Source organism: Coregonus lavaretus (assembly GCF_964263955.1).
Source record: "Coregonus lavaretus genome assembly, chromosome: 10".
Lineage (NCBI taxonomy): Eukaryota > Metazoa > Chordata > Actinopteri > Salmoniformes > Salmonidae > Coregonus > Coregonus lavaretus.
Window position 1 is genome coordinate 10033698 of NC_139997.1, and position 24286 is coordinate 10057983.

The 24286-nt window shown below is 46.3% G+C and overlaps 1 protein-coding gene across 1 annotated transcript; it reads right to left on the reverse strand.

Annotated features, from left to right (window-relative positions):
* Positions 1-225: 225 nt before the first annotated feature.
* dhx29 (DEAH (Asp-Glu-Ala-His) box polypeptide 29) lies at positions 226-24278 on the reverse strand. Its single transcript, XM_084170638.1, has 27 exons — positions 23728-24278; positions 23496-23569; positions 23281-23394; positions 23016-23145; positions 22757-22884; positions 22427-22570; positions 21997-22123; positions 19161-19328; positions 18598-18766; positions 17765-17885; positions 17240-17602; positions 16872-17138; positions 16476-16619; positions 13702-13878; positions 13162-13302; positions 9963-10107; positions 9631-9751; positions 9345-9429; positions 9040-9257; positions 8839-8914; positions 6491-6715; positions 5814-5950; positions 4269-4359; positions 3685-4017; positions 3278-3409; positions 666-762; positions 226-476 (listed from the first exon to the last, which is right to left on the reverse strand). Exons 1-27 carry the CDS (start codon positions 23891-23893, stop codon positions 421-423), a joined length of 4149 nt encoding a protein of 1382 aa, XP_084026764.1. The 5' UTR covers positions 23894-24278; the 3' UTR covers positions 226-420.
* Between the last annotated feature and the right edge of the window lie 8 nt (positions 24279-24286).

Below are 24286 nucleotides of genomic sequence, written 5' to 3' on the forward strand. Positions count from 1 at the left end.
ACCCAGTTTATTATCTAAAATAACTGTTTGGGCAGCACCAGTGTGGCATAATTGCAGGAATATTTCAGATGTTTACTAGGCGCACACACAAGACCATTAGAGTTTTGTTTATTTTAGAAAACTAAGACATGCTAATCACCAAAGGATGTTTGTTACATTCCGAGGGAAGGAGCTATGAATGAACCTAAAATGTTTATTTCCCTAAAAACGGATATCAAACATTAATTAGCCATCAACACCAAATACAGCTTTATTTTATGTTTGGCAACAATCATCATTGATAAAAGATAAGAAATATGCTATTTTGTTTCATGATTTAAATGTCATTATACAGTACAACCACCTCTTTAGGCCATCCATCTGTCCTGGGACAACCGCGTATAGCCGAGGTCTCCAACGAGAGGTCAGAGGTCACAGTGGTCAGAAGACATTCTCCATCTTGATCAGTTCTATTATCAACTGGATGGTCTTCTCATCTATGTAAAAGTGTGTAAACAACACCATTTACCACAATCAAACGACACAGAGCACAATGTCATGAACACAAACATGTAGGGGGCTTAGGAGGAGGAGACTGGAAGGATGAGGAAGAAGGAAAGAGAAAATGAGAGAGGGAAACAAGAGAAAATGGAGGGGGAAAAGACAGAGAAAGGGTAGAATATTACCTTCTAGATTCATCCGTGGGTTCTCCAGCTTCTTCTCCAGCAGTGAGTCTATGAGCTTCCTCAGGTGTTTAAAGATCACTCCGATCCTCACTGGGGCCTGTGGGGAGAGAGAGGAGGACAGGGAGGAACAGAGATCAGACAGAACCTTGCTTGCGACAGTATGCACAACTACACGGGTCAGTTTCCTGGACCTAGATTAAGGCTGCAGTCCAAACACATTAATTTCCAAACACGAGCGAAGAACTTTGATCACTTGTGTGGTTGATATGACCCACAATTCAATGCAAACTGTAGTCACGTGTCAAACTCCGGTGCGTGCGAACAGTGTCAAATTTAATCAACATGGCTGCATTTTTCGGCATGTGAGACAAAATTATGACGCTAGCGTGCAAAAAAAAAATACATAGATGACATTGATTTTACCGTTGGCAAATTGGCTTAGTCTCGTAGTGAGGACCCTATAAAACGTAGCTAAACATCTTTTTTGGAATTCTGAAATGTATACTATAATACTAGCTAGCCAGCTATGGGTAACTGTAGCTAGCTATCTGACAGGAGTGCTAGCTAGCTACAGTGAGGGAAAAAAGTATTTGATCCCCTGCTGATTTTGTACGTTTGCCCACTGACAAAGACATGATCAAATCTATAATTTTAATGGTAGGTTTATTTGAACAGTGAGAGACAGAATAACAACAACAAAATCCAGAAAAAACGCATGTCAAAAATGCTATAAATTGATTTGCATTTTAATGAGGGAAATCAGTATTTGACCCCTCTGCAAAACATGACTTAGTACTTGGTGGCAAAACCCTTGTTGGCAATCACAGAGGTCAGACGTTTCTTGTAGTTGGCCACCAGGTTTGCACACATCTCAGGAGGGATTTTGTCCCACTCCTCTTTGCAGATCTTCTCCAAGTCATTAAGGTTTCGAGGCTGACGTTTGGCAACTCGAACCTTCAGCTCCCTCCACAGATTTTCTATGGGATTAAGGTCTGGAGACTGGCTAGGCCACTCCAGGACATTAATGTGCTTCTTCTTGAGCCACTCCTTTGTTGCCTTGGCCGTGTGTTTTGGGTCATTGTCATGCTGGAATACCCATCCACGACCCATTTTCAATGCCCTGGCTGAGGGAAGGAGGTTCTCACCCAAGATTTGACGGTACATGGCCCCGTCCATCGTCCCTTTGATGCGGTGAAGTTGTCCTGTCCCCTTAGCAGAAAAACACCCCCAAAGCATAATGTTTCCACCTCCATGTTTGACGGTGGGGATGGTGTTCTTGGGGTCATAGGCAGCATTCCTCCTCCTCCAAACACGGCGAGTTGAGTTGATGCCAAAGAGCTCGATTTTGGTCTCATCTGACCACAACACTTTTACCCAGTTCTCCTCTGAATCATTCAGATGTTCATTGGCAAACTTCAGACGGGCCTGTATATGTGCTTTCTTGAGCAGGGGGACCTTGCGGGCGCTGCAGGATTTCAGTCCTTCACGGCGTAGTGTGTTACCAATGGTTTTCTTGGTGACTATGGTCCCAGCTGCCTTGATATCATTGACAAGACCCTCCCGTGTAGTTCTGGGCTGATTCCTCACCGTTCTCATGATCATTGCAACTCCACGAGGTGAGATCTTGCATGGAGCTCCAGGCCGAGGGAGATTGACAGGTCTTTTGTGTTTCTTCCATTTGCGAATAATCGCACCAACTGTTGTCACCTTCTCACCAAGCTGCTTGGCGATGGTCTTGTAGCCCATTCCAGCCTTGTGTACGTCTACAATCTTGTCCCTGACATCCTTGGAGAGCTCTTTGGTCTTGGCCATGGTGGAGAGTTTGGAATCTGATTGATTGATTGCTTCTGTGGACAGGTGTCTTTTATACAGGTAAAAAGCTGAGATTAGGAGCACTCCCTTTAAGAGTGTGCTCCTAATCTCAGCTCGTTACCTGTATAAAAGACACCTGGGAGCCAGAAATCTTTCTGATTGAGAGGGGGTCAAATACTTAATTTCCCTCATTAAAATGCAAATCAATTTATAACATTTTTGACATGCGTTTTTCTGGATTTCTTTGTTGTTATTCTGTCTCTCACTGTTCAAATAAACCTACCATTAAAATTATAGACTGAGCATTTCTTTGTCAATGGGCAAACGTACAAAATCAGCAGGGGATCAAATACTTTTTTCCCTCACTGTATATTAGCTTACTAGGTACATTAATAGCTTTAGGTTGGTTGTTTTTCAACTCAATTTCAAGATTTCCACCAAGGACATTGCCTCTCCGATCATCACGCTCCCTCACTTGGGCAAGGGACATTTAAGGAACACTCGGATGTGACGATGTAAAACATCATTCAAGGGCTGAGGGTGTAGGGCCAAGGGCTGTCTACTTTGAATTTGGACTGCAAGCCTAAGACAAGTATTGGACTAAAGAGCACTTACAATGGAGATTCTCTATTGAGAAGTAATTTTAGTTCAGGAGTAGACTTAATCTGGGTCCGGGAAACAAGAGTTCGATTTTCTTTCTCTTTGTGTATCACAGTGTCTCTGCTGTAGCACTGATGTACCCCTCTAGTCATCCATAATAATAAACATGTAATACAGCTGACCCAGAGATGAACTCTGACCTGGAAGTGTATCCATCCGTCCAGAGAGATGAGTCTCTCCCGGTGTTGTACGTCGATGTCCCCTCCAAACAGCAGCATGGGGAACGGAGAGATCAGGGTCGTGTCCCGCAGGTAGATCTTAGAGTATTTTACCTGAGGGAGAGTCAAAATTTGATTAAAACATGAGGAAGTTAAAACATGAGGAACTTAATAGTATTTTTTAATAGTATAAAAAAACACAGTCAATTATTATATTTAGGCCTCCCTGGGAGTTAGAGGTTGCCCCGGCCTGGCCGCACCCTTGGTTAGGATTAGAAGTAGGGAGAATTTGATCCTATATCTCCAGTTAAGGGAATCTTCTACACCCAGTGAGTAATCGATCTCACCATAGAGATTACAGATGGGTAGATTGAATGGGACCAACTGACCTTCTCCTGGAAGAGCAGCCAGCCGCGTGTCTGCAGGCAGCGGTTGACGGAGGAGGGGTGGACCTGGGCCTTCCCCTGGGCTGTCTCCACAGAGCACGCCACCCGGTCCAGGACGTCCACAGAGGGAGTGTAGAGGATCCGCCCCACACTGTCATACAGTCCTGCTGTCAGCACCGCGTTCAGGACACAGATCTGAGGCTTACCAAGGGGGGTGAGGGGAGCCTGGGGACCCCTGGGGTCAGACCGATCCCGGGAAGGTGGTCCTCGACCGGACCTGGAGGAACCAGAGAATCCAGCCTGGTCCATCATACGCATCAGCTCCTGTTTGATGTCCTGATGGGGAAGAGATCCAGGTTTAATGTCCTTATTAACCACTGTAAATGTCGCATGATCTCTTATAACTACTGTCACTGTGTATAGCAGTTAGACATGCTCACCAGGGTTGGGGTAAATTACATTTCAATTCAGTCAATTCAAGACATAAACTGAAATTCAAAATTAAAATGGAATTGACCCCAACCCTGACACTCACTGTTAAAGCATACCAGATGAGAGAACCAGACACAAGTTAGAGAATAGAATACCTCTATGGTGATGAGGGCGTTGCGGTTCAGGAAGTGTTTCCTGCAGTAGGCCATTTCGGCTCGATATCCCTCACTGCGTATGTTCTTCCACCTGTTAGCAGAACAATACCATTAGGGAACAGAAACAAAGGAACCAAGATGGTGGCTGAGCCATTAGAAGTGCACAGGAACAATCAACATATTCAGGGTTATCAATCAATCAATCAATTTTATTTTATATAGCCCTTCTTACATCAGCTAATATCTCGAAGTGCTGTACAGAAACCCAGCCTAAAACCCCAAACAGCTAGTAATGCAGGTGTAGAAGCACGGTGGCTAGGAAAAACTCCCTAGAAAGGCAAAACCTAGGAAGAAACCTAGAGAGGAACCAGGCTATGAGGGGTGGCCAGTCCTCTTCTGGCTGTGCCGGGTGGAGATTATAACAGAACCATGCCAAGATGTTCAAAAATGTTCATAAGTGACAAGCATGGTCAAATAATAATCAGGAATAAATCTCAGTTGGCTTTTCATAGCCGATCATTAAGAGTTGAAAACAGCAGGTCTGGGACAGGTAGGGGTTCCATAACCGCAGGCAGAACAGTTGAAACTGGAATAGCAGCAAGGCCAGGCGGACTGGGGACAGCAAGGAGTCACCACGGCCGGTAGTCCCGGCGTATGGTCCTAGGGCTCAGGTCTCTCAGTTGGCTTTTCATAGCCGATCATTAAGAGTTGAAAACAGCAGGTCTGGGACAGGTAGGGGTTTCGTAGCCGCAGGCAGAACAGTTGAAACTGGAATAGCAGCAAGGCCAGGCGGACTGGGGACAGCAAGGTGTCATCATGCCCGGTAGTCCTGACGTATGGTCCTAGGGCTCAGGTTCTCAGAGAGAAAGAGAGAACGAGAGAATTAGAGAGAGCATACTTAAATTCACACAGGACACTGGATAAGACAGGAGAAGTACTCCAGGTATAACCAACTAACCCCAGCCCCCCGACACATAAACTACTGCAGCATAAATACTGGAGGCTGAGACAGGAGCGGTCCGGAGACACTGTGGCCCCATCCGAAGAAACCCCCGGACAGGGCCAAACAGGAAGGATATAACCCCACCCACTCCGCCAAAGCACAGCCCCCGCACCACTAGAGGGATATCCCCAACCACCAACTTACAATCCTGAGACAAGGCCGAGTATAGCCCACAGAGGTCTCCACCACAGCACAAACCAAGGGGGGGGCGCCAACCCAGACAGGAAGATCACGTCAGTAACTCAACCCACTCAAGTGACGCACCCCTCCCAGGGACGGCATGAAAGAGCACCAGCAAGCCAGTGACTCAGCCCCTGCAACAGGGTTAGGCTATGTCACAGTTGCTTTAGAGAGAACAGGGTCCAGGGTCTTATTTATTAGGCACAAAATTGAAGAAAATAGATTGAAACAGAGGTAATAGGTGAACTTGTCCAAGAAACATGTTTTCTTTACCATCACTGCCATGTGCCCAACTGAACATGACCCTGAATTAGCCATCTCAGATTTTGGTCATTCATACTTTTGAAAAGAGATGCACCTACCCCAGGTAAGCATTGTAGATAGTCAGGTGATCTGAGTTGGCTACAGCCAGGGTAGCTTTAGCCAGGTTAGCCTGATCCTTCTGGTTCATGGGCGTGGCAAAGGGAGACTTCTCCGAGATCGCTGCTGCTATAGTCGCCTGCAATACAATTACATTCAGTCATCATGGATTTAGAAAATTAGATGTATTCTTTAAAGCTGGAATCCGTAGTTGCTACATCCATTTTTGGACTTATAAATTAATTATATATATGCATTGATTCTCAAAGAATATAACTACTAAATGCCTTATGAGCTGTCACACCCTATCAGAACCCAAAATATAAGTTTGTTTTACTCCAATGTTTGTAAACAATGTAAAACGTAAACAAACACGGTATAGCCTCAAAACATGGTTAAAACTATCATTTTGATATCATGGACGGTCAGTCCTTGCATCCATAGCCATGTCTATGAATTTGAGAGTGGCTACATTTCTCCAGGCCCATCCCTCAGCTTTTTACCAAAACAGAGGCGGGGTGCTGCTTTTTTATTGTTTAAATTACGGATTCTAGCTTTAACTAGGTGAGTCCCATATCACATTGTTGACTGCTGATTTTGCAAGCAGTTAATACAATACAACAGTATAATACAATGCTAATTCAGAAATGTATGACACCACGCATGGACTGTAACTTACGATTGGGTCCAGACAGCCCAAGATGGCGCCGAAGATGAGCATCTTGCCGATCTTGACGTTGACAGGCAGAGTGGCGAGATGGTGACCCAGCGGGGTGAGGGCGTGGCCCTCCGGTATACACGCCCCGATCCTCCGGAGCAGGCACACAGCGTTACTCACAGACTGGGGCTGGGGCGCGTCTAGGGCTCGACACAGGAACTCCTCTGGAGAGCCATACTCACATTTCTGTAGAGGGGACAGAGACAGAACAGTGGTGGTTAGGGTGGTTGGGAAGGTTAGGGTGGTTAGAGTGGTTGGGAAGGTTAGGGTGGTTGGGAAGGTTAGGGTGGTTGGGAAGGTTAGGGTGGCTGGGAAGGTTAGGGTGGTTGGGAAGGTTAGGGTGGTTAGGGTGGTTGGGAAGGTTGGGGTGGTTGGGAAGGTTAGGGTGGTTGGGGTGGTTGGGAAGGTTTGGGTGGTTGGGAAGGTTAGGGTGGTTGGGAAGGTTAGGGTGGTTGGGAAGGTTAGGGTGGTTGGGGTGGTTGGGAAGGTTAGGGTGGTTGGGAAGGTTAGGGTGGTTGGGAAGGTTAGGGTGGTTGGGATGGTTGGGAAAGTTAGGGTGGTTGGGAAGGTTAGGGTGGTTGGGAAGGTTAGGGTGGTTGGGAAGATTAGGGTGGTTGGGAAGATTAGGGTGGTTGGGGTGGTTGGGAAGGTTAGGGTGGTTGGGAAGGTTAGGGTGGTTGGGATGGTTGGGAAGGTTAGGGTGGTTGGGAAGGTTAGGGTGGTTGGGATGGTTAGGGTGGTTGGGAAGGTTAGGGTGGTTGGGATGGTTGGGAAGGTTAGGGTGGTTAGGGTGGTTGGGAAGATTAGGGTGGTTGGGATGGTTGGGAAGGTTGGGGTGGTTGGGAAGGTTAGGGTGGTTGGGAAGGTTAGGGTGGTTGGGTTGGTTGGGAAAGTTAGGGTGGTTAGGGTGGTTGGGAAGATTAGGGTGGTTGGGGTGGTTGGGAAGGTTAGGGTGGTTGGGATGGTTGGGAAGGTTAGGGTGGTTGGGAAGATTAGGGTGGTTGGGAAGGTTAGAGTGGTTGGGAAGATTAGGGTGGTTGGGATGGTTGGGAAAGTTAGGGTGGTTGGGATGGTTGGGAAGGTTAGGGTGGTTGGGAAGGTTAGGGTGGTTGGGATGGTTAGGAAGGTTAGGGTGGTTGGGATGGTTGGGAAGATTAGGGTGGTTGGGAAGGTTAGGGTGGTTGGGAAGGTTAGGGTGGTTGGGGTGGTTGGGAAGGTTAGGGTGGTTGGGAATGTTAGGGTGGTTAGGGTGGTTGGGAAGGTTAGGGTGGTTGGGAAGATTAGGGTGGTTGGGATGGTTGGGAAGGTTAGGGTGGTTGGGAAGATTAGGGTGGTTGGGATGGTTGGGAAGGTTAGGGTGGTTGGGAAGGTTAGGGTGGTTGGGATGGTTGGGAAGGTTAGGGTGGTTAGGGTGGTTGGGAAGATTAGGGTGGTTGGGGTGGTTGGGGAGGTTAGGGTGGTTGGGAAGGTTAGGGTGGTTAGGATGGTTGGGAAGGTTAGGGTGGTTGGGAAGGTTAGGGTGGTTAGGATGGTTAGGGTGGTTGGGAAGTTTGGGTGGTTGGGATGGTTGGGAAGATTAGGGTGGTTAGGAAGGTTAGGGTGGTTGGGAAGGTTAGGGTGGTTGGGATGGTTAGGGTGGTTAGGAAGGTTAGGGTGGTTGGGAAGGTTAGGGTGGTTGGGAAGGTTAGGAAGGTTAGGGTGGTTGGGAAGGTTAGGGTGGTTGGGATGGTTGGGAAGGTTAGGGTGGTTAGGAAGGTTGGGAAGGTTAGGGTGGTTGGGATGGTTGGGAAGGTTAGGGTGGTTAGGAAGGTTAGGGTGGTTGGGGTGGTTGGGAAGGTTAGGGTGGTTGGGATGGTTGGGAAGGTTAGGGTGGTTAGGAAGTTTAGGGTGGTTGGGAAGATTAGGGTGGTTGGGATGTCTTTTTGTCCTTTATTTAACCAGGGAAGTCACATTGAGATTTACATTTTTCAAGTGAGCCCTGTGAGTAGATTGTTCCTGTATCTAGTATGAAGATTATCTAAGAATAATTAAGTAATAAGACACCTTGGGGGGTTGTGGTATATGACCAATACACCACGGCTAAGGGCTGTTCTTAGGCGCAACGCGGAGTGCCTGGATACAGCCCTTAGCTGTGGTATATTGGCCATATACCACAAACCCCCAAGGTGCCTTATTACTATTATAAACTGGTTATCAACGTAATTAGAGCAGTAAAAATAAATGTTTTGTCATACCCGTGGTATATACCACGGCTGTCAGCCAATCAGCATTCAGGGCTCGAACCACCCAGTTTATAATTGTCAGTGTACCATAATATGAAGACACAGCTCCTCCAGGGGAACCCTCAGTATCTCTGGTATGGCGTAATCCATGAATGCCTGAAACCTGTTACATAGAAGAACATTCACAATCAGGTTGTAACGTGTGTAGCTGCTGACCTCAGATAAGGCTGTAGAGGTATTTGTGCCGTAGACAGCAACTTGTTCTGTGGTTGAGAGGGAGAGGCTGACCTGAATTTGGGGTACAGGCGGAAGCAGAAGCCGTCTCGCACGCGTCCTGCCCTGCCTTGCCTCTGGAGGGCACTGGCCTTGCTGACAAACGTCTCCACCAGGGAACTCATTTGGCTACTCTCATGGTACTTGTTTTCTTTGGTCTTTCCGGTATCAATAACGAACACAACATCAGGTATGGTGACTCCAGTTTCCGCTATGTTTGTGGACAGCACAATCTAAAATAGAGACAGGGTAATGAAAATGATTGTTTCAGCAGTATGTATCTCAGTTCATCACTGCACTAAAGAAAGAAACCCCAGCACCTTCCTAACTCCAGCAGGGGGCACTGTAAATGCAGCAGCCTGGTCCTTAGATGACAGTGTCGAGTGCAGGGCTACCAGTTTGTACCTGAATAGGGAGACATAAACCAATCTCTTTATGAAAGCTATAACCTTTGCTACAAAATAGTTTACCACCATGTTGACCTGATTTTGGCTACACATACCTATTAATGTATTCCACTAAACGCAACAATGAATTTATAAATAGCTAGCACTCAAGATGGCATTCTTCTCAGGAGGACATTGTCAGTGAAGACTATAAACTCACCTGTCTTTGCCACGGAACCTCTTGTCTGTGGAGAGCAGGTCATAAAGCTGTTGGATGTGGGCCAGACCTGGGAGGAACACCAAAACAGCTCCATCCACCACTGCAAACTGAGGAGACTTATCTGGGGGAAGGGGAAAAAATATTACAGTTGGCGCAACACCAATCAATCAATCAATCAAATCAATCTAAATTGCCCTAATTAAAAACAACTATAAAACAACAACCATAAACCACATATAGACATGAGATTAACTCTCCAGTCTATAGCTCTCTCCACGTCCTCACACTGGGCTGAATGAACCCGCTATTCTGTCCAGGAGGTGTATATTTACCCAGGTAGTCGAGCAGGTCCAGGACCAGTTCCATGTTGATCTTGTTGGGGTTCATGTACTGCAGGGCGTGGCGGGTCCGGCTGCTGAAGTGGTCCAGGTCAGGACCCAGGTCCCAGCCAGAGCCTGAGTCTTTCACTATAAACTCCTGGAGAACACACACACAAAACACCATGAGTTATGTATTGGTTCCTGTTCACTGTAATGCACAACATGGATCAGATCTGAGGCATTTACAGTAGTTTAGAATAGGATAGCACACAGCACAATGATTCAGTATAGTTTAGGACAGGGGTGTCAAACTCATTTTAGCTCAGGGGCCACATGGAGGAAAATCTATTCCCAAGTGGGCCGGACCGGAAAAATCATGGTATATATAACTTAAAAACAACAACTTCAGATTGTTTTCTTTGTTTTAATACGATCAACATACAACATAAAGCTGGAGCCTGAGGACAGTGTGTCCAAAATAGTACAAGCACAACATCACTATTAATCATAAAACACGTCAAGTTTATTTGAAAATTCTAAAGAAAAAGAACACACAAACACACAACGCCTCAGTGATTAACAGAACTGTTTCACAGATCACAGAACTATATCAGGGTGTCATTTCTCAGGCAGAAATGTAGATAAAAATAATGAAATCCTGTTCCCCAAACAAGTGCAAGAACCACAGAGTCAAGAATAGGTTAAAAATACAAATAAAATAAAAACAATTAAAAACAATAGCACATCAACATATAAACATAAAGCTGGAGCCTGAGGACAGTGTCCAAAAGCACAACATCACTATTAATCATAAAACACCTCAAGTTATTTGAAAGTTCTGAGGACAAAGAACACACAAACACACAATGCCTCAGTGATTCACATAAGTACATCACAGATCACAGAACTATATCAGGGTGTCATTTCTCAGGCAGAAATGTAGATAAAAATAATGAAATCCTGTTCCCCAAACAAGTGCAAGAACCACAGAGTCAAGAATAGGTTAAATATACAAATAAAATAAAAACAATTAAAAACAATAGCACATCAACATAAATACATATAAACATAAAGCTGGAGCCTGAGGACAGTGTCCAAAAGCACAACATCACTATTAATCATAAAACACCTCAAGTTATTTGAAAGTTCTGAGGACAAAGAACACACAAACACACAATGCCTCAGTGATTCACAGAAGTGTATCACAGAACACAGAACTATATCAGGGTGTCATTTCTCAGGCAGAAATGTAGATAAAAATTATGAAATCCTGTTCCCCAAACAAGTGCAAGAACCACAGAGTCAAGAATAGGTTAAATATACAAATAAAATAAAAACAATAGCACATCAACATAAAAACATATAAACATAAATCTGAAAGCGTTGCTCAAACTCCCGTAACAGTCCCGTTATTTTATCTTTGAACCGCTTCATGTCTGCCACATGTTGGGTCGCGCACACATTTTTCAGACAGGGGAAGTGAGCTGCATCACCACCGGCAAGTTGCGTCTCCCACAATGACAGCTTCAACTTGAAAGAACGTATGCTGTCATAATACTGCGTGACAACTTTGTTGCGCCCTTGCAGCTGTTTGTTCAAGTTATTCAGGTGCTCTGTAACATCCACCATAAATGCAAGGTCCTGCATCCATTCTGCGGAATGTAATTCTAACACTGGTTTGCCCTTTTCTTCCATGAACTGTTCAATTTCTTCTCGCAAATCAAAGAAATGCCTCAGCACAGCACCTCGGCTTAACCATCTTACCTCAGTGTGGTATGGCAGGCCATAGATGTGGTCTTTCTCTCTGAGAAGGCTGTCAAACTGACGGTGATTCAGGCTTCTGGATCGGATGAAATTAACAGTTTGGATGACCACCTTCATGACGTTATCCATCTTTAATGACTTGCAACACAAACACAGTGAAAAGTCAAAAAATCACGTCCTCCATTTGCAGATCGCACTTTCTCTCTGAACTTTGTCACAACGCCTGCTTTTTTCCCGATCATTGAGGGCGCACCATCTGTAGCCACCCTGTCCAGCGCGCCGACGAGTGCGGTAAAAATATCAGCTGCTGTTGTTGTATCTGTCATCGGCACCAACTCCACGAACTCCTCGGTGACGGTCAATGTGTCATCAACTCCGCGGATGAAAATGGCCAGTTGTGCAACATCTGTAATGTCCGTGCTTTCATCAATTGCAACCGAAAACGCAATAAATGACTTTACTTTTTGCTTCAACTGGCTGTCCAAATCCACTGAAAGATCGGAAATCCTGTCTGCAACTGTGTTTCTTGTCAGGCTGATATTTGCAAAAGCCTGCCGCTTTTCAGGGCACACAATCTCCGCTGCCTTCATCATGCATGTTTTTACAAATTCACCCTCACTAAATGGTTTTGAAGCCACTGCGATTTCATTAGCAATGAGGTAGCTAGCTTTCACTGCAGCGTCACTGATGTCTCGGCTGTGAGTAAACACAGACTGCTGTTTCTTCAGACCCGCCAACAGTTCATTCACCTTCTCTCATCTCCGCTGTCCTTGAAAGTTGTCATATTTGTCGGCATGAAGACTCACATAGTGGCGACGAAGGTTATATTATTTCAGCACTGCAACATGCTCTGAACACACCAAACATACAGCTTTCCCATTCAATTCCGTGAATAAATAGGATGACCATTTTTCTTGGAACACTCTGCACTCTGCGTCCACTTTTCTCTTTTTTGACAGAGACATATTGGGGCAATGAGGGTGCCAAAGCACATAATGTTAAAAGTAGAAGCCGTAATAAATATCGCGGGCAAAACAAAGTAGCTCATTGGCTGCACGTGCTTGACCTACTTGCTCTGCCCCGGTATAAACAGTTTGCTTGCTTAACACAATTGCTATTGCGCCATCCAGTGGACGCAATTGGAACAGCAGTTTATTTTATTGAAAAATTGCAGCGCATTTTTATACTTTACAAAAGTTTTTTATTATTATTATTATTATTTTTTTATCATCTCGCGGGCCGGATTAAACCCGTTTGCGGGCCTGATCCGGCCCGCGGGCCGGACGTTTGACACCCCTGGTTTAGGAAATAACACGGCACTTCTACAGTGTTTTCAGAGACAAGTCAGTAATCAATCTGATCCTGAGATCCAATGCAGCAAGTAGGTACTATCACAAGGCCCCTCTATCCCAGAGATCACACCCCTGTCTGTCATACCCCATCTCACCTGGTGCTGCATGTTCTTCCCTCCTTTCTGCGTGAAGTTGATGTTGACCTCCTCCTCCTCCTCAAGGATCTTCTGGCTGTATTCAGAGTCCTTCTCCAGAACATAGCCCGTCTCCTCCACTATGTCTTCCAGGTGGAACACCTGACAATGGAGGAGCAACAGAGCACTTCAGAACCACAGAAATAGAATGACACTTTCTGCTTTATTGCTATGGGGACACTCAAAATGGCCGGCAGTCCACCGATTATTACATTTTTGACCTTTCTATTCATTTTAATTCTATGGTCAGAACACATCAGGACAACACCATACAGCATCTGAGAGATGCACTGTAACAATGCTACATTGAGTGCTGAAATAACATTTTATATCAGGACAACAACAAGTAGTATGATACAAATAACATCATCTTTGGCACTTAGACCGATTAGGACAGAAATATAATTGACTTGTGATGGAAAATTCAATTTAAACAGAAAATACAGTTCATATTTTAATATTTGTGAACGATTGGGAAATGAAAAGTTCCCGACATCTAACCTCGACAGGGAAGGTTCTGCCAGGGATGTTGACTATAGGGCAGCGGTTGAAGTAGGCGGCAAACTTATCACAGTCGACCGTGGCGCTCATCATGACCAGGTGCAGGTCGGACCGTTTCTGGACCACGTCCTTCAGGATGGTCAGCAGGAAATCAGACTGGACGCTGCGTTCATGGACCTAGAATGGATGAGACAGACAGCGTGTTTCAAGGCAAGTTTATTTTGATCACATAATGAGTGGTTATTTGGCATGCAAGGTAATATGTAGATCAGTAATTCTGCCCAGTTTGGCTGCAATGTAGTCGATCTAAAACATGCACAGACTGAAGTGTGTGTGAGAGTCTGACCGAACCCTGGGCACAGTGGGCAGTGTGTAAGAGGTCAGATATCAGTGTAGTGTCCATACTAGAGGTCTTCACGGATCCACCCGTACCCAAATGCCCCCGATCCGGGACCCGAGCGGGTCCGGATCCAGAATTCTAAGTAATGTCACGGGTCTGGGTCGGATCTGATATGATTGTCACGGGTCTCAGGTATGTGTAATTTTAACGGACTTGTCCGGAAGGGCCCGTACAGATCCAAACGCGACTGCTGCAGTAGAGAGAGAGATAGAGAGACAGAGAGACATTTTAATGCAGCTGCTCTTGCTTTTCACGAGAGTGGAGCGTGTAGCTTGTTGTTGGCCAATCATAAGTCATCAAGCGGCAATAGGTTACAGTCATAGAGCCTCGCTCCGTGTGTGGCAAAAGCTAGGAGATACCCTACATGGCCAGTCAATGATGAGAACTACACTATATATACAAAGGTATGTGGACACCCCTTCAAATTAGTGGATTCGGCTATTCATCCACACCCGTTGCTGACAGCTGTATAAAATCAAGCACACCGCCATGCAATCTCCATAGACAAACATTGGCAGTAGAATGGCCTTACTGAAGAGCTCAGTGACTTTCAACGTGGCACAGTCATAGGATGCCACCTTTCCAACAAGTCGGTTCATCACATTTCTGCCCTGCTAGAGCTGCCCCGGTCAACTGTAAGCGCTGTTATTGTGAACTGGAAATGCCTTGGAACCATTACGGCTCAGCCGCGAAGTGGTAGGCCACACAAGCTCACAGAACAGGATCGTCTGTCCTCGGTTGCAACACTCATTACCGAGTTCCAAACTGCCTCTGGAAGCAACGTCAGCACAAGAACTGTTCATCAGGAGCTTCATGAAATGGGTTTCCATGGCCGAGCAGCCGCACACAAGCCTAAGATCACCATGCGCAATGCCAAGCGTCGGCTGGAGTGGTGTAAAGCTCGCCGCCATTGGACTCTGGAGCAGTGGAAATGTGTTGTCTGGAGTGATTAATCATGCTTCACCATTTGGCAGTCTGACAGACAAATCTAGGTTTGACAGATGCCAGGAGAACGCTACCTGTCCCAATGCATAGTGACAACTGTAAAGTTTGGTGGAGGAGGAATAATGGTCTGGGGCTGTTTTTCATGGTTCGGGCTAGGCCCCTTAGTTCCAGTGAAGGGAAATCTTAACGCTACATACATTCTAGACAATTCTGTGCTTCCAACTTTGTGGCAACAGTTTGGGGAAGGCCCTTTCCTGTTTCAGCATGACAATGCCCCCGTGCACAAAGCGAGGCCCATACAGAAATGGTTTGTCGAGATCGGTGTGGAAGAACTTGACTGGCCTGCACAGAGCCCTGACCTCAACCCCATCGAACACCTTTGGGATGAATTGGAACGCCGACTGCGAGCCAGGCCTAATCGCCCAACATCAGTGCCCGATCTCACTAATGCTCTTGTGGCTGAATGGAAGCAAATCCCCGCAGCAATGTTCCAACATCTAGTGGAAAGCCTTCCCAGAAGAGTGGAGGCTGTTATAGCAGCAAAGGGGGGACCAACTCCATATTAATGCCCATGATTTTGGAATGAGATGTTCGATGAGCAGGTGTCCACATACTTTTGGCATTGTAGTGTATCTAATCAATAGAATAATTAAAAGTTAAAGGATAGGCTACAACGACCAAGAGTCAACAGGCAGGCTGCTACTTAATATTCTGAATGGAGTTAATGTTATTTGTAACTGTAGGATGAGAAAGCGCATGCACTGCAGCCTCAATTAGCCCAGCTAGCTAACGTTAGCTATCTTAACTAGCTTCTCCTGGTTTGATGCAGTCAAGACAGGTACAACGTAATCATATTGGATGATAAATAACCTAGTTATGGCAGCTATTAGTTTACTATAGCGAGAGTCGGCTTGGTTGCTGTCTCTCGTCTCTCCCTCCCCGCTCCCAATGTCACTCGCTCACAGTACGGCCCCTCCCCCGCCTGCTAGAGCGGCACCTCTCTCTCTCTCTCCCTCCTCTCACGCTTTATCAGCTCTGGTTAATAAAGTAGCTTAAAAAATGAAATACCGGCCTCCCGAGTGGCACAGCAGTCTAAGGCACTGCATCACAGTGCTAGAAGCGTCACTACAGACCCGGGTTCGATCCCGGGCTGTATCACAACCGGCCCAGCGTCGTCCGGGATAGGGGAGGGTTTGGCCGGGGGGACTTTACTTGGCTCATCTCGCTCTAGCGACACATTGGTGGGGCTGGCTTCTGGGTTAAGCGGGCGGGTGTTAAGAAGCGCGGTTTGGCGGGTCATGTTTCGGAGGACGCATGACTTGACCTTCGCCTCCTGAGCCCGTTGGGGAGTTGCAGCGATGAGACAAGATCGAAATTGGGGAGAGAAAAAGGAGGTAAAATAAAATAAATAAATAAATAAATGAAATACCTCGTCCACTATGATGTGGGTCAGAGAGCTGAGCATGTGGTCCTGCTGCAGCTTCCTGAGGAGAACCCCGGTGGTGCAGTACAGCAGACGGGTCGAGTCCGAAGACTTGTTCTCCATCCGGATCTGGTACCCGCACAGCGACGACTGAAACATCAACATTGTAAACAAATAATAGAAAATACCTTAATCAAATGTGTTGCATTCTGCTTTCAACTCTTCCCTTACACAACACCTAACCTTTTTGAGACATCCTAAACCCCTAACCACCTAACATAACCCTTTAACCACATCCACCAGCTTATCACCCCCACCTACATGTAACCTACTGTAGTCAACCTCAATCCAATCTCAAACCACCTAACCACTTCCACCAGCCCATCGGCCATTCCCTCTAACCTTGGCTCCAGGCCCGTCGTCACAGCCCAGCTCCTGAGACACCCTGCTGGCCAGACTCATGGCAGAGATCCTGCGTGGCTGGGTGACCACTATGTTACAGGGCTGGGCCTCAGCTTCCCCAGTCAGCAGCTCCTCCAGGATAAACTGGGGGATCTGGGTACTCTTCCCGCTGCCCGTCTCCCCTGCCACCACCACCACACGGTTGCGACACAGAGCCTCCATGACCCGCACGCGGTGCTGGAACACCGGGAGCTGCTCTCTTTCCGTCTGTAGTGTTTAGAAACATTTAGTAAAGTGTCACTCCACAATATTACAACTATTGATAAGACATTAAAACTGATTAAAAATAGATTAAAAACATTACAGACCTGTAACCGCCGGGACAGTGCCGAACCACGGAGCTTCAGAAGAAGGGCCCGAGCCGCCGCCTCTGCAGCCCCACCACATCTCTCCTTCGGGGTAATGGTTTTCCCTGGGTCCTCCTCTTCCTCCAGGTTGGCCAGGCTCTCCCAGTCATCCTCGGGCTCGTCCCCAGCCCCCTGCAGCCCTGGCTGGGGAGAAGGACACTTCTTCTGGGGCTGCTGCTGCTTCAGCCGGGTCAGCAGCCGGGCGATGAACTGGTCTCGGGGTTTGTTGATGGCCGTGCGGAGCTCCTCCTCCTCTGCCTGCTCGCTGTCCCGCCACTCCAGCCACACCTCACGGTACGTGGGAGGGATCAACATATGGACTGACTGGGATGGAGGGAGGGAAGGAGAGAGGGAGAGAGAGAGAGAGAGAGAGAGAGAGAGAGAGAGAGAGAGAGACAGACAGACATAGGTTATGGTTATTGGAATGTAAAACAGCATCAGAAACACACCTGATTCTAGTTGAGGTTACATACAGTATGAACTCACCTGTCCTTTACACAGATTGTAGATGGCCAGTGTAGCACCCAGGTGCTGAGCCTGCATGCCATCCTCAGTTAGGATATTGGGACAAACCTCCAAAACATCATCCAGTCTCTGAACACGAACCCTGGGAGAAACAATACCAGTCTTACTGTAAGACAAAACTTAATCACAACACGTCATACACTGTCTAAGTCTGGCTGACACCAAACTCCAAGTCTTCCTGACTTCACCACCTGGAAAGGCTCCTTGATGTTGTAGGCATTATAATGAAGGGGCTGTGATTTTTAACTGGTTGGTTCTCCTCTGTGTCTTTCTTACTCAAACGCCCACATAGACAACCACACACAGCCCCCGAGCGCCACCGCCCCAAACCCTGATTGGTTCTCTCAAACTTTGTTATTTTCTGGGGGTTGAGACCTCACGGAAGGGGGCAGCGCTCGGGGGCTGTGTGTGGTTGTATCAGGGTTAGGTGGTGGGGCTCAGGGGCTGTGTGTGAATTCTGCATTAAAAACAGACTTGTGTCCTGACCAGTGTGTCAGCTCTCCCTGGCTGTGCACCATGTGGGTCACGTCAGCCAGGCTACAACTGTCTATCTTCCCAACACTAAGCCAGGAGCATAACAAATTGTTGAATACGGATGTGCAGCTTCTCTGACTACCAATGTTGAGGTCAATTTTAATTTGAATGCAGCTAATTCAGTAAAATAAACTGAAATTCCAACTCAATGAAAACTCAATGAACTAGCAGAGTTGACTGAATTAAATGGCATTGATCACAAGCCTGCTGACTACTTTAACAACATGCCAGAGATCCTGAGATTGGATCCAATCACTCACCTGCACTTCCAGTATCTCCCAGCAGCAACCTTCTGGAAGGAAGGAGCAGGGCTCTTAGGGAGGTTCTTCCTGACCCAGTCAATCAGGAACTGTTTGGGGGACTTGCCGGTCCAGCTGCGAGCCGTGTAGTCAAAGTTACGGATGTCTTTAGGCTCATTCTTTTTCACTGCTGAGGAGACAGAAATAAATGTGATGTTTTAATACGAAACCTTAGTACCACACTCAGTTATACTGTAATGTGTAGGATTTTACTACACAGCGTAGTATGCATTTGTATGCTCATACCCCAATGCCATGCATGATTGTTTTGGATGAGTATAGAGACAGTGCATCATATACTCAGTTGACACCACAGGAGGTTGGTGGCACCTTAACTGGGGAGGACGGACTCGTGGTAATGGCTGGAGCGGAATTAATGGAATGGTATCAACAACATCAAACACATGGTTTCCATGTGTTTGATGCCATTCCATTTGCTCCGTTCCAGCCATTATTATGAGTCATCCTCCCCTCAGCAGCCTCCACTGGTTGACACAAAGATGTTTGGGTCAATCCATTCTTACTTTTCTCTGTGGGAGGGGTCTTTTCCTTTTCAGCTTGTTCAAACAGGCCGAATGCTAGTTCTTCCTTCCCCTCATTTGGAGCAGGTGGTTTCTTCTCCTCGACTTTGGGCGTGTCTACAACTTTTATCACTGTGTTGAACATAGGATGGGATTCTAGTGGCTTCATCTCTAAAATGTGAATAGAAACATAACCATTAATATGTGGTGTGAAAATAAAACCAATACACTTCTATCAAATATTATCAAAAAGGATGCTCTGTGGTCAAATACGGAACATAACAGTGTTACTGTAAATAGTTTGAAAGATAATGTATGCAGATCAGGGATGGGTAACTGGTAGCGGCTCATGGCCCCCATTATGTACGCCCACGGATCCATTTCCAAAAACAAAACATATTTATAAAAAAAAAAAAATTGGAACTGTTGAGAGTTAGAATAGTAGAATACACAAAGTGCAATTTCGAAAACTGGTTGTGCATCACCAGTTTCTCTCTTGTTATATCAGTCAGCAGCTAGGTTTCCATCCAGTTTGCAACAGATTTTAATGTGAATATTCTAAAATCTGTATAAAACAATATGAGCATTTTCCCACCAGGGATGTGTTTCAATTAAACATACTTTTTGTGGATAAAAGGCTGTGCGTGATGACGTAGTGCACATAAACATTACTTTTGCCGTTACATTTCCATAACTCTCTCTCCTCTGCTCTTGTCCTTCTAGACCTGTCTGCTGCCTTTGATACTGTGAACCATCAGATCCTCCTCTCCACCCTCTCCGAGCTGGGCATCTCCGGCGCGGCTCACTCTTGGATTGCGTCCTACCTGACCGGTCGCTCCTACCAAGTGGCGTGGCGAGAAGCTTTCTCCGCACCACGTGCACTCACCACTGGTGTCCCCCAGGACTCAGTTCTAAGCCCTCTCCTATTCTCGCTATACACCAAGTCACTTGGCTCTGTCATATCCTCACATGGCCTCTCCTATCATTGCTACGCAGACGACACACAACTAATCTTCTCCTTTCCCCCTTCTGATAACCAGGTGGCGAATCGCATCTCTGCATGTCTGGCAGACATATCAGTATGGATGACGGATCACCACCTCAAGCTGAACCTTGGCAAGACGGAGCTGCTCTTCCTCCCGGGGAAGGACTGCCCGTTCCATGATCTCGCCATCACGGTTGACAACTCCATTGTGTCCTCCTCCCAGAGTGCGAAGAGCCTTCGCGTGACCCTGGACAACACCCTGTCGTTCTCCGCTAACATCAAGGCGGTGACCCGATCCTGTAGGTTCATGCTCTACAACATTCGGAGAGTACGACCCTGCCTTACACAGGAAGCGGCACAGGTCCTAATCCAGGCACTTGTCATCTCCCGTCTGGATTACTGCAACTCGCTGTTGGCTGGTCTCCTTGCCTGTGCCATTAAACCCCTACAACTCATCCAGAATGCCGCAGCCCGTCTGGTGTTCAACCTTCCCAAGTTCTCTCACGTCACCCCGCTCCTCCGCACACTCCACTGGCTTCCAGTTGAAGCTCGCATCTGCTACAAGACCATGGTGCTTGCCTACGGAGCTGTGAGGGGAACGGCACCTCCGTACCTTCAGGCTCTGATCAGTCCCTACACCCAAACGAGGGCATTGCGTTCATCCACCTCTGGCCTGCTGGCCCCCCTACCTCTGCAGAAGCACAGTTCCCGCTCAGCCCAGTCAAAACTGTTCGCTGCTCTGGCACCCCAATGGTGGAACAAGCTCCCTCACGACGCCAGGACAGCGGAGTCATTCACCACCTTCCGGAGACACTTGAAACCCCACCTCTTTAAGGAATACCTGGGATAGGATAAAGTAATCCAAACGGCAGCCAAGCATCAACCATCATGTCACCAGAATAAGACCCTCGATATTTATTGCAAAGGAGCATCAAGCTCCTCCCCTTGCACATTCACCACCCTGTGAAGTTCATCATAATTTATTCATCTGTAGCCTAATAAACTGCATGGTTTCACGAGTCGTAGTGGGAGGACCACACACTATATCATCACGTGACTCCAAGTTTACTTCCATATGATGGTTATTGTTATTATATCATAAGGTGTTTCTACAGTAATTTCTCGTATAATAAATTTTACAGACACAAAAAGATCCCACCTTGTCGAACGAACAAATTGTCTGTCGGCATTTATAAAATTGTACCGGCATTTCACGTTTCCATCAGCCCGGTCGTGACTTTTTTCATGCGTCAGATAATGAAATAGTTGGATGGAAACATGAGTTACTGACAGTCACTCAATTAGCCATTGGCAGCTAAATTGTTTTAGATTGGTAAGTTAGTCTGGCCGCTAGACTATCTAAACTTGTTGTCATCATGGTGGAATTACCGACCGGGTGGCCCCCCCATTGATTTTGTTAATCACTCTCACTCAGATATAATTTCTCTCCACCCTATGGCAAAATGTGTACAATTGCAGGAAAGTAGCTGTAAAACTGCTAATTCTTCTCTACGGACCATGGCAAAATTAGTAGAATTGCATGAAATTAGTTATAAAATAGCAAAATCTTCTTTCTGCCCAATGGCTAAATGTGTAGAATTGCAGCAAACTTGCTTGAAAATGGCAACATTTTTCTCTTTTTGGGGGGGCAACAACATTTTGCTTTGGGCCCCCAAAAGGCTAGGGCTGGCTCTGACGGCATGTGTGGGTATGGATGTGGTACACAGACCCGCGAGCCGCTGCGGCCCCTCATGATGTGTTCCGATTTTTTGTGGCCCCCACCACTATCAAAGTTGCCCATCCCTGATATAGATACTGTGAGTGTTCAGTTGACCATGGAGGACCCAGACACACCTTGCTGTATGACCCTGATTCTGTCCTGTGCAGTCCTCTGACCTCCTTTGTCCTTCTTGGCCTTGGCTGTAGCAGCCATCTCCTTAGCATCGTACAGCTGTGCAGTGAGCACCAGGTACCTGTCGTTCTACACAACAACACAAGATCACAAGTCAATGACACAACCAGAGTGAAAGAAACAGTACTACCCATCAAGTAGTATTAGTACCCAGTAGTACTATAGATCCCTAGAACTTTTGGAAAAGTAGCCTGGGTGCCAGTCCTTATGGAATTGTCATGCTAAACATTCCATAAGGAGTTAGCAAGAGAGCAGAAACAGACTGGCACCCAGGCTATCAGAAAAGTAAGACCAGATTAGAGCGTCATCATTTATACAGTACATGTCAGTGTAACAGGTGAGTGTGTGACATGATTGCTGAGTTCAGCTTACCGGATCAAACTTCTCATCCAGTTCTGGGTTCCGTGTCTTCTTCCCACTCTGCTCCTCCTCTTCTTCGCTGCTCTCCTCACTGGACTGCTCTGCGTATCTAAGGATCCACTCCTTCATACTGGCCCCCTCATCCTTCACAGGCACCTGTCAACATGGAGATCACCATGGAGATGACTGATGAACTCACAGGGATAATTTATTGACTCACAGACTCAGAATGTGTAAAAATGTTTCCTATAATCTTACGTTGCCAGACTGAAATGTTGCATTCGCTCCGCATACTCTAAGCAACACAAAGGAAAGGGTGGATCAAGGCTATATTTTCCCCACCTTTGCCGGCTCTTTCTTCGTCTCTTTGGGAGACTCAGGTTGGGGTGCTTGGGGTGCAGGCTGGAACTTGGGCTTGGTCTCATGGTTCTCTTCCTGCATCCTCTGACTGAAACCTGCTGGCAGCTCCTCTGGAGGAGAGGAGGAGGAGGGAATCAAAGAAAGCTAGAGTAAAACGAGTCAGTCAGAGGATCAGTATAGAAGTTTGTTGCGATAAGAGGGTAAAAAAAACCAGACAATTTGAACATCTAAGTAAAAGTACCATCTTTCAGGTTCAGGCAAAGCCAGTCGAGGGCAGAGTGCAGGTCTCCTCCATACAACACACTGATTTTCATGGCTTCCTCAATGTGCTCCGTCTTAAACTTGAACTTCTGCAGAGCTAAGTAGAGATCCTGTAAAACACAATCACAGGCTATATCATGACAGTGTAACACAAAGCATATGACATTAGAATAGATTAACAAAAGACATACGACAGACATGAGAATCAAGGTTTGTTTGTTACTGTGACACATTATGTTCTTTACCAGCAATTTCTTGTTGGTGAGTCTTCCTGATATCGGCCCTTTGTCTCCATTCTCTTGTCTGAAATCATTGATCAGTTTGATGATCTTCTTCTCCAAGTCTGCTTGAATGACAACCTGTAACAGAAGTAAAACATTTAAGAAAATGTTTATAAAGTAGTAGGCTAATAACAGGGTTAAACATCAGACACATACAACAGTCTATTCTGCACACTTACTTTGAGAATAGACTTGTCAGCGACTCCTCCTGTGTCCACTTGTGCTGTGTTTGTGAGGCTGTAGGTCTTTGGACCTGTCAAAATAGTCAAGGAAGGTGTCAGAAGGTGTATTGTAGGCTATTATTACCTACCAGGGTTTTTCTGACTCATAACAACAGCCACAGCCTTCTGAGACCTAGCTCTGCTCAGACCTAGCTAGCTAACTAGACCTTACTTTATATGAGTAACATACCCTTTGGTTTGTTTTCTTTCACAGCAGCTTTTGCAGGAGTTGGCTTCTGCTTTTTCCCATTAGTAGCAGGGTCAGCCACGCCGTTTCCAGCAGCAGGAACATTGCCTCCTGCTGCTGCCGGTGGGACTGTTGGGACAGTGGCTGATTTCTTCTTCTTTCCACCCATTGAGAGACTGCGATCTGTTGCCCTAAAGGTATATTAAATTGAAAAACATCTGCCAACAGGTAATTTCATACGTTTCTAGAATTATGATGGTTGTCTCGCTACTCTGAAAACAGATGGCTAGCTAGCTAGTAACGTTAGCTAGTTAGCAAGCAGCTACACCTTGCAGACGCCGGTGAAAAGACAACAGCACTTACAACGCAATCTGTCTGTCACGTTATAATAACACGTTATAACACAGCTGTCCTAGACTAGTATATCGGCAATATAGACGATTGACTATTCAAGAGTGGAGTCCAGCATGTTTTCTATAGTCATAATAATGCTGTGGCTAGTTTGCCAAATAATAAAACGCGTCTAAAATATTTTTTTCGAGTTATGAATTGGTAGTTTCCG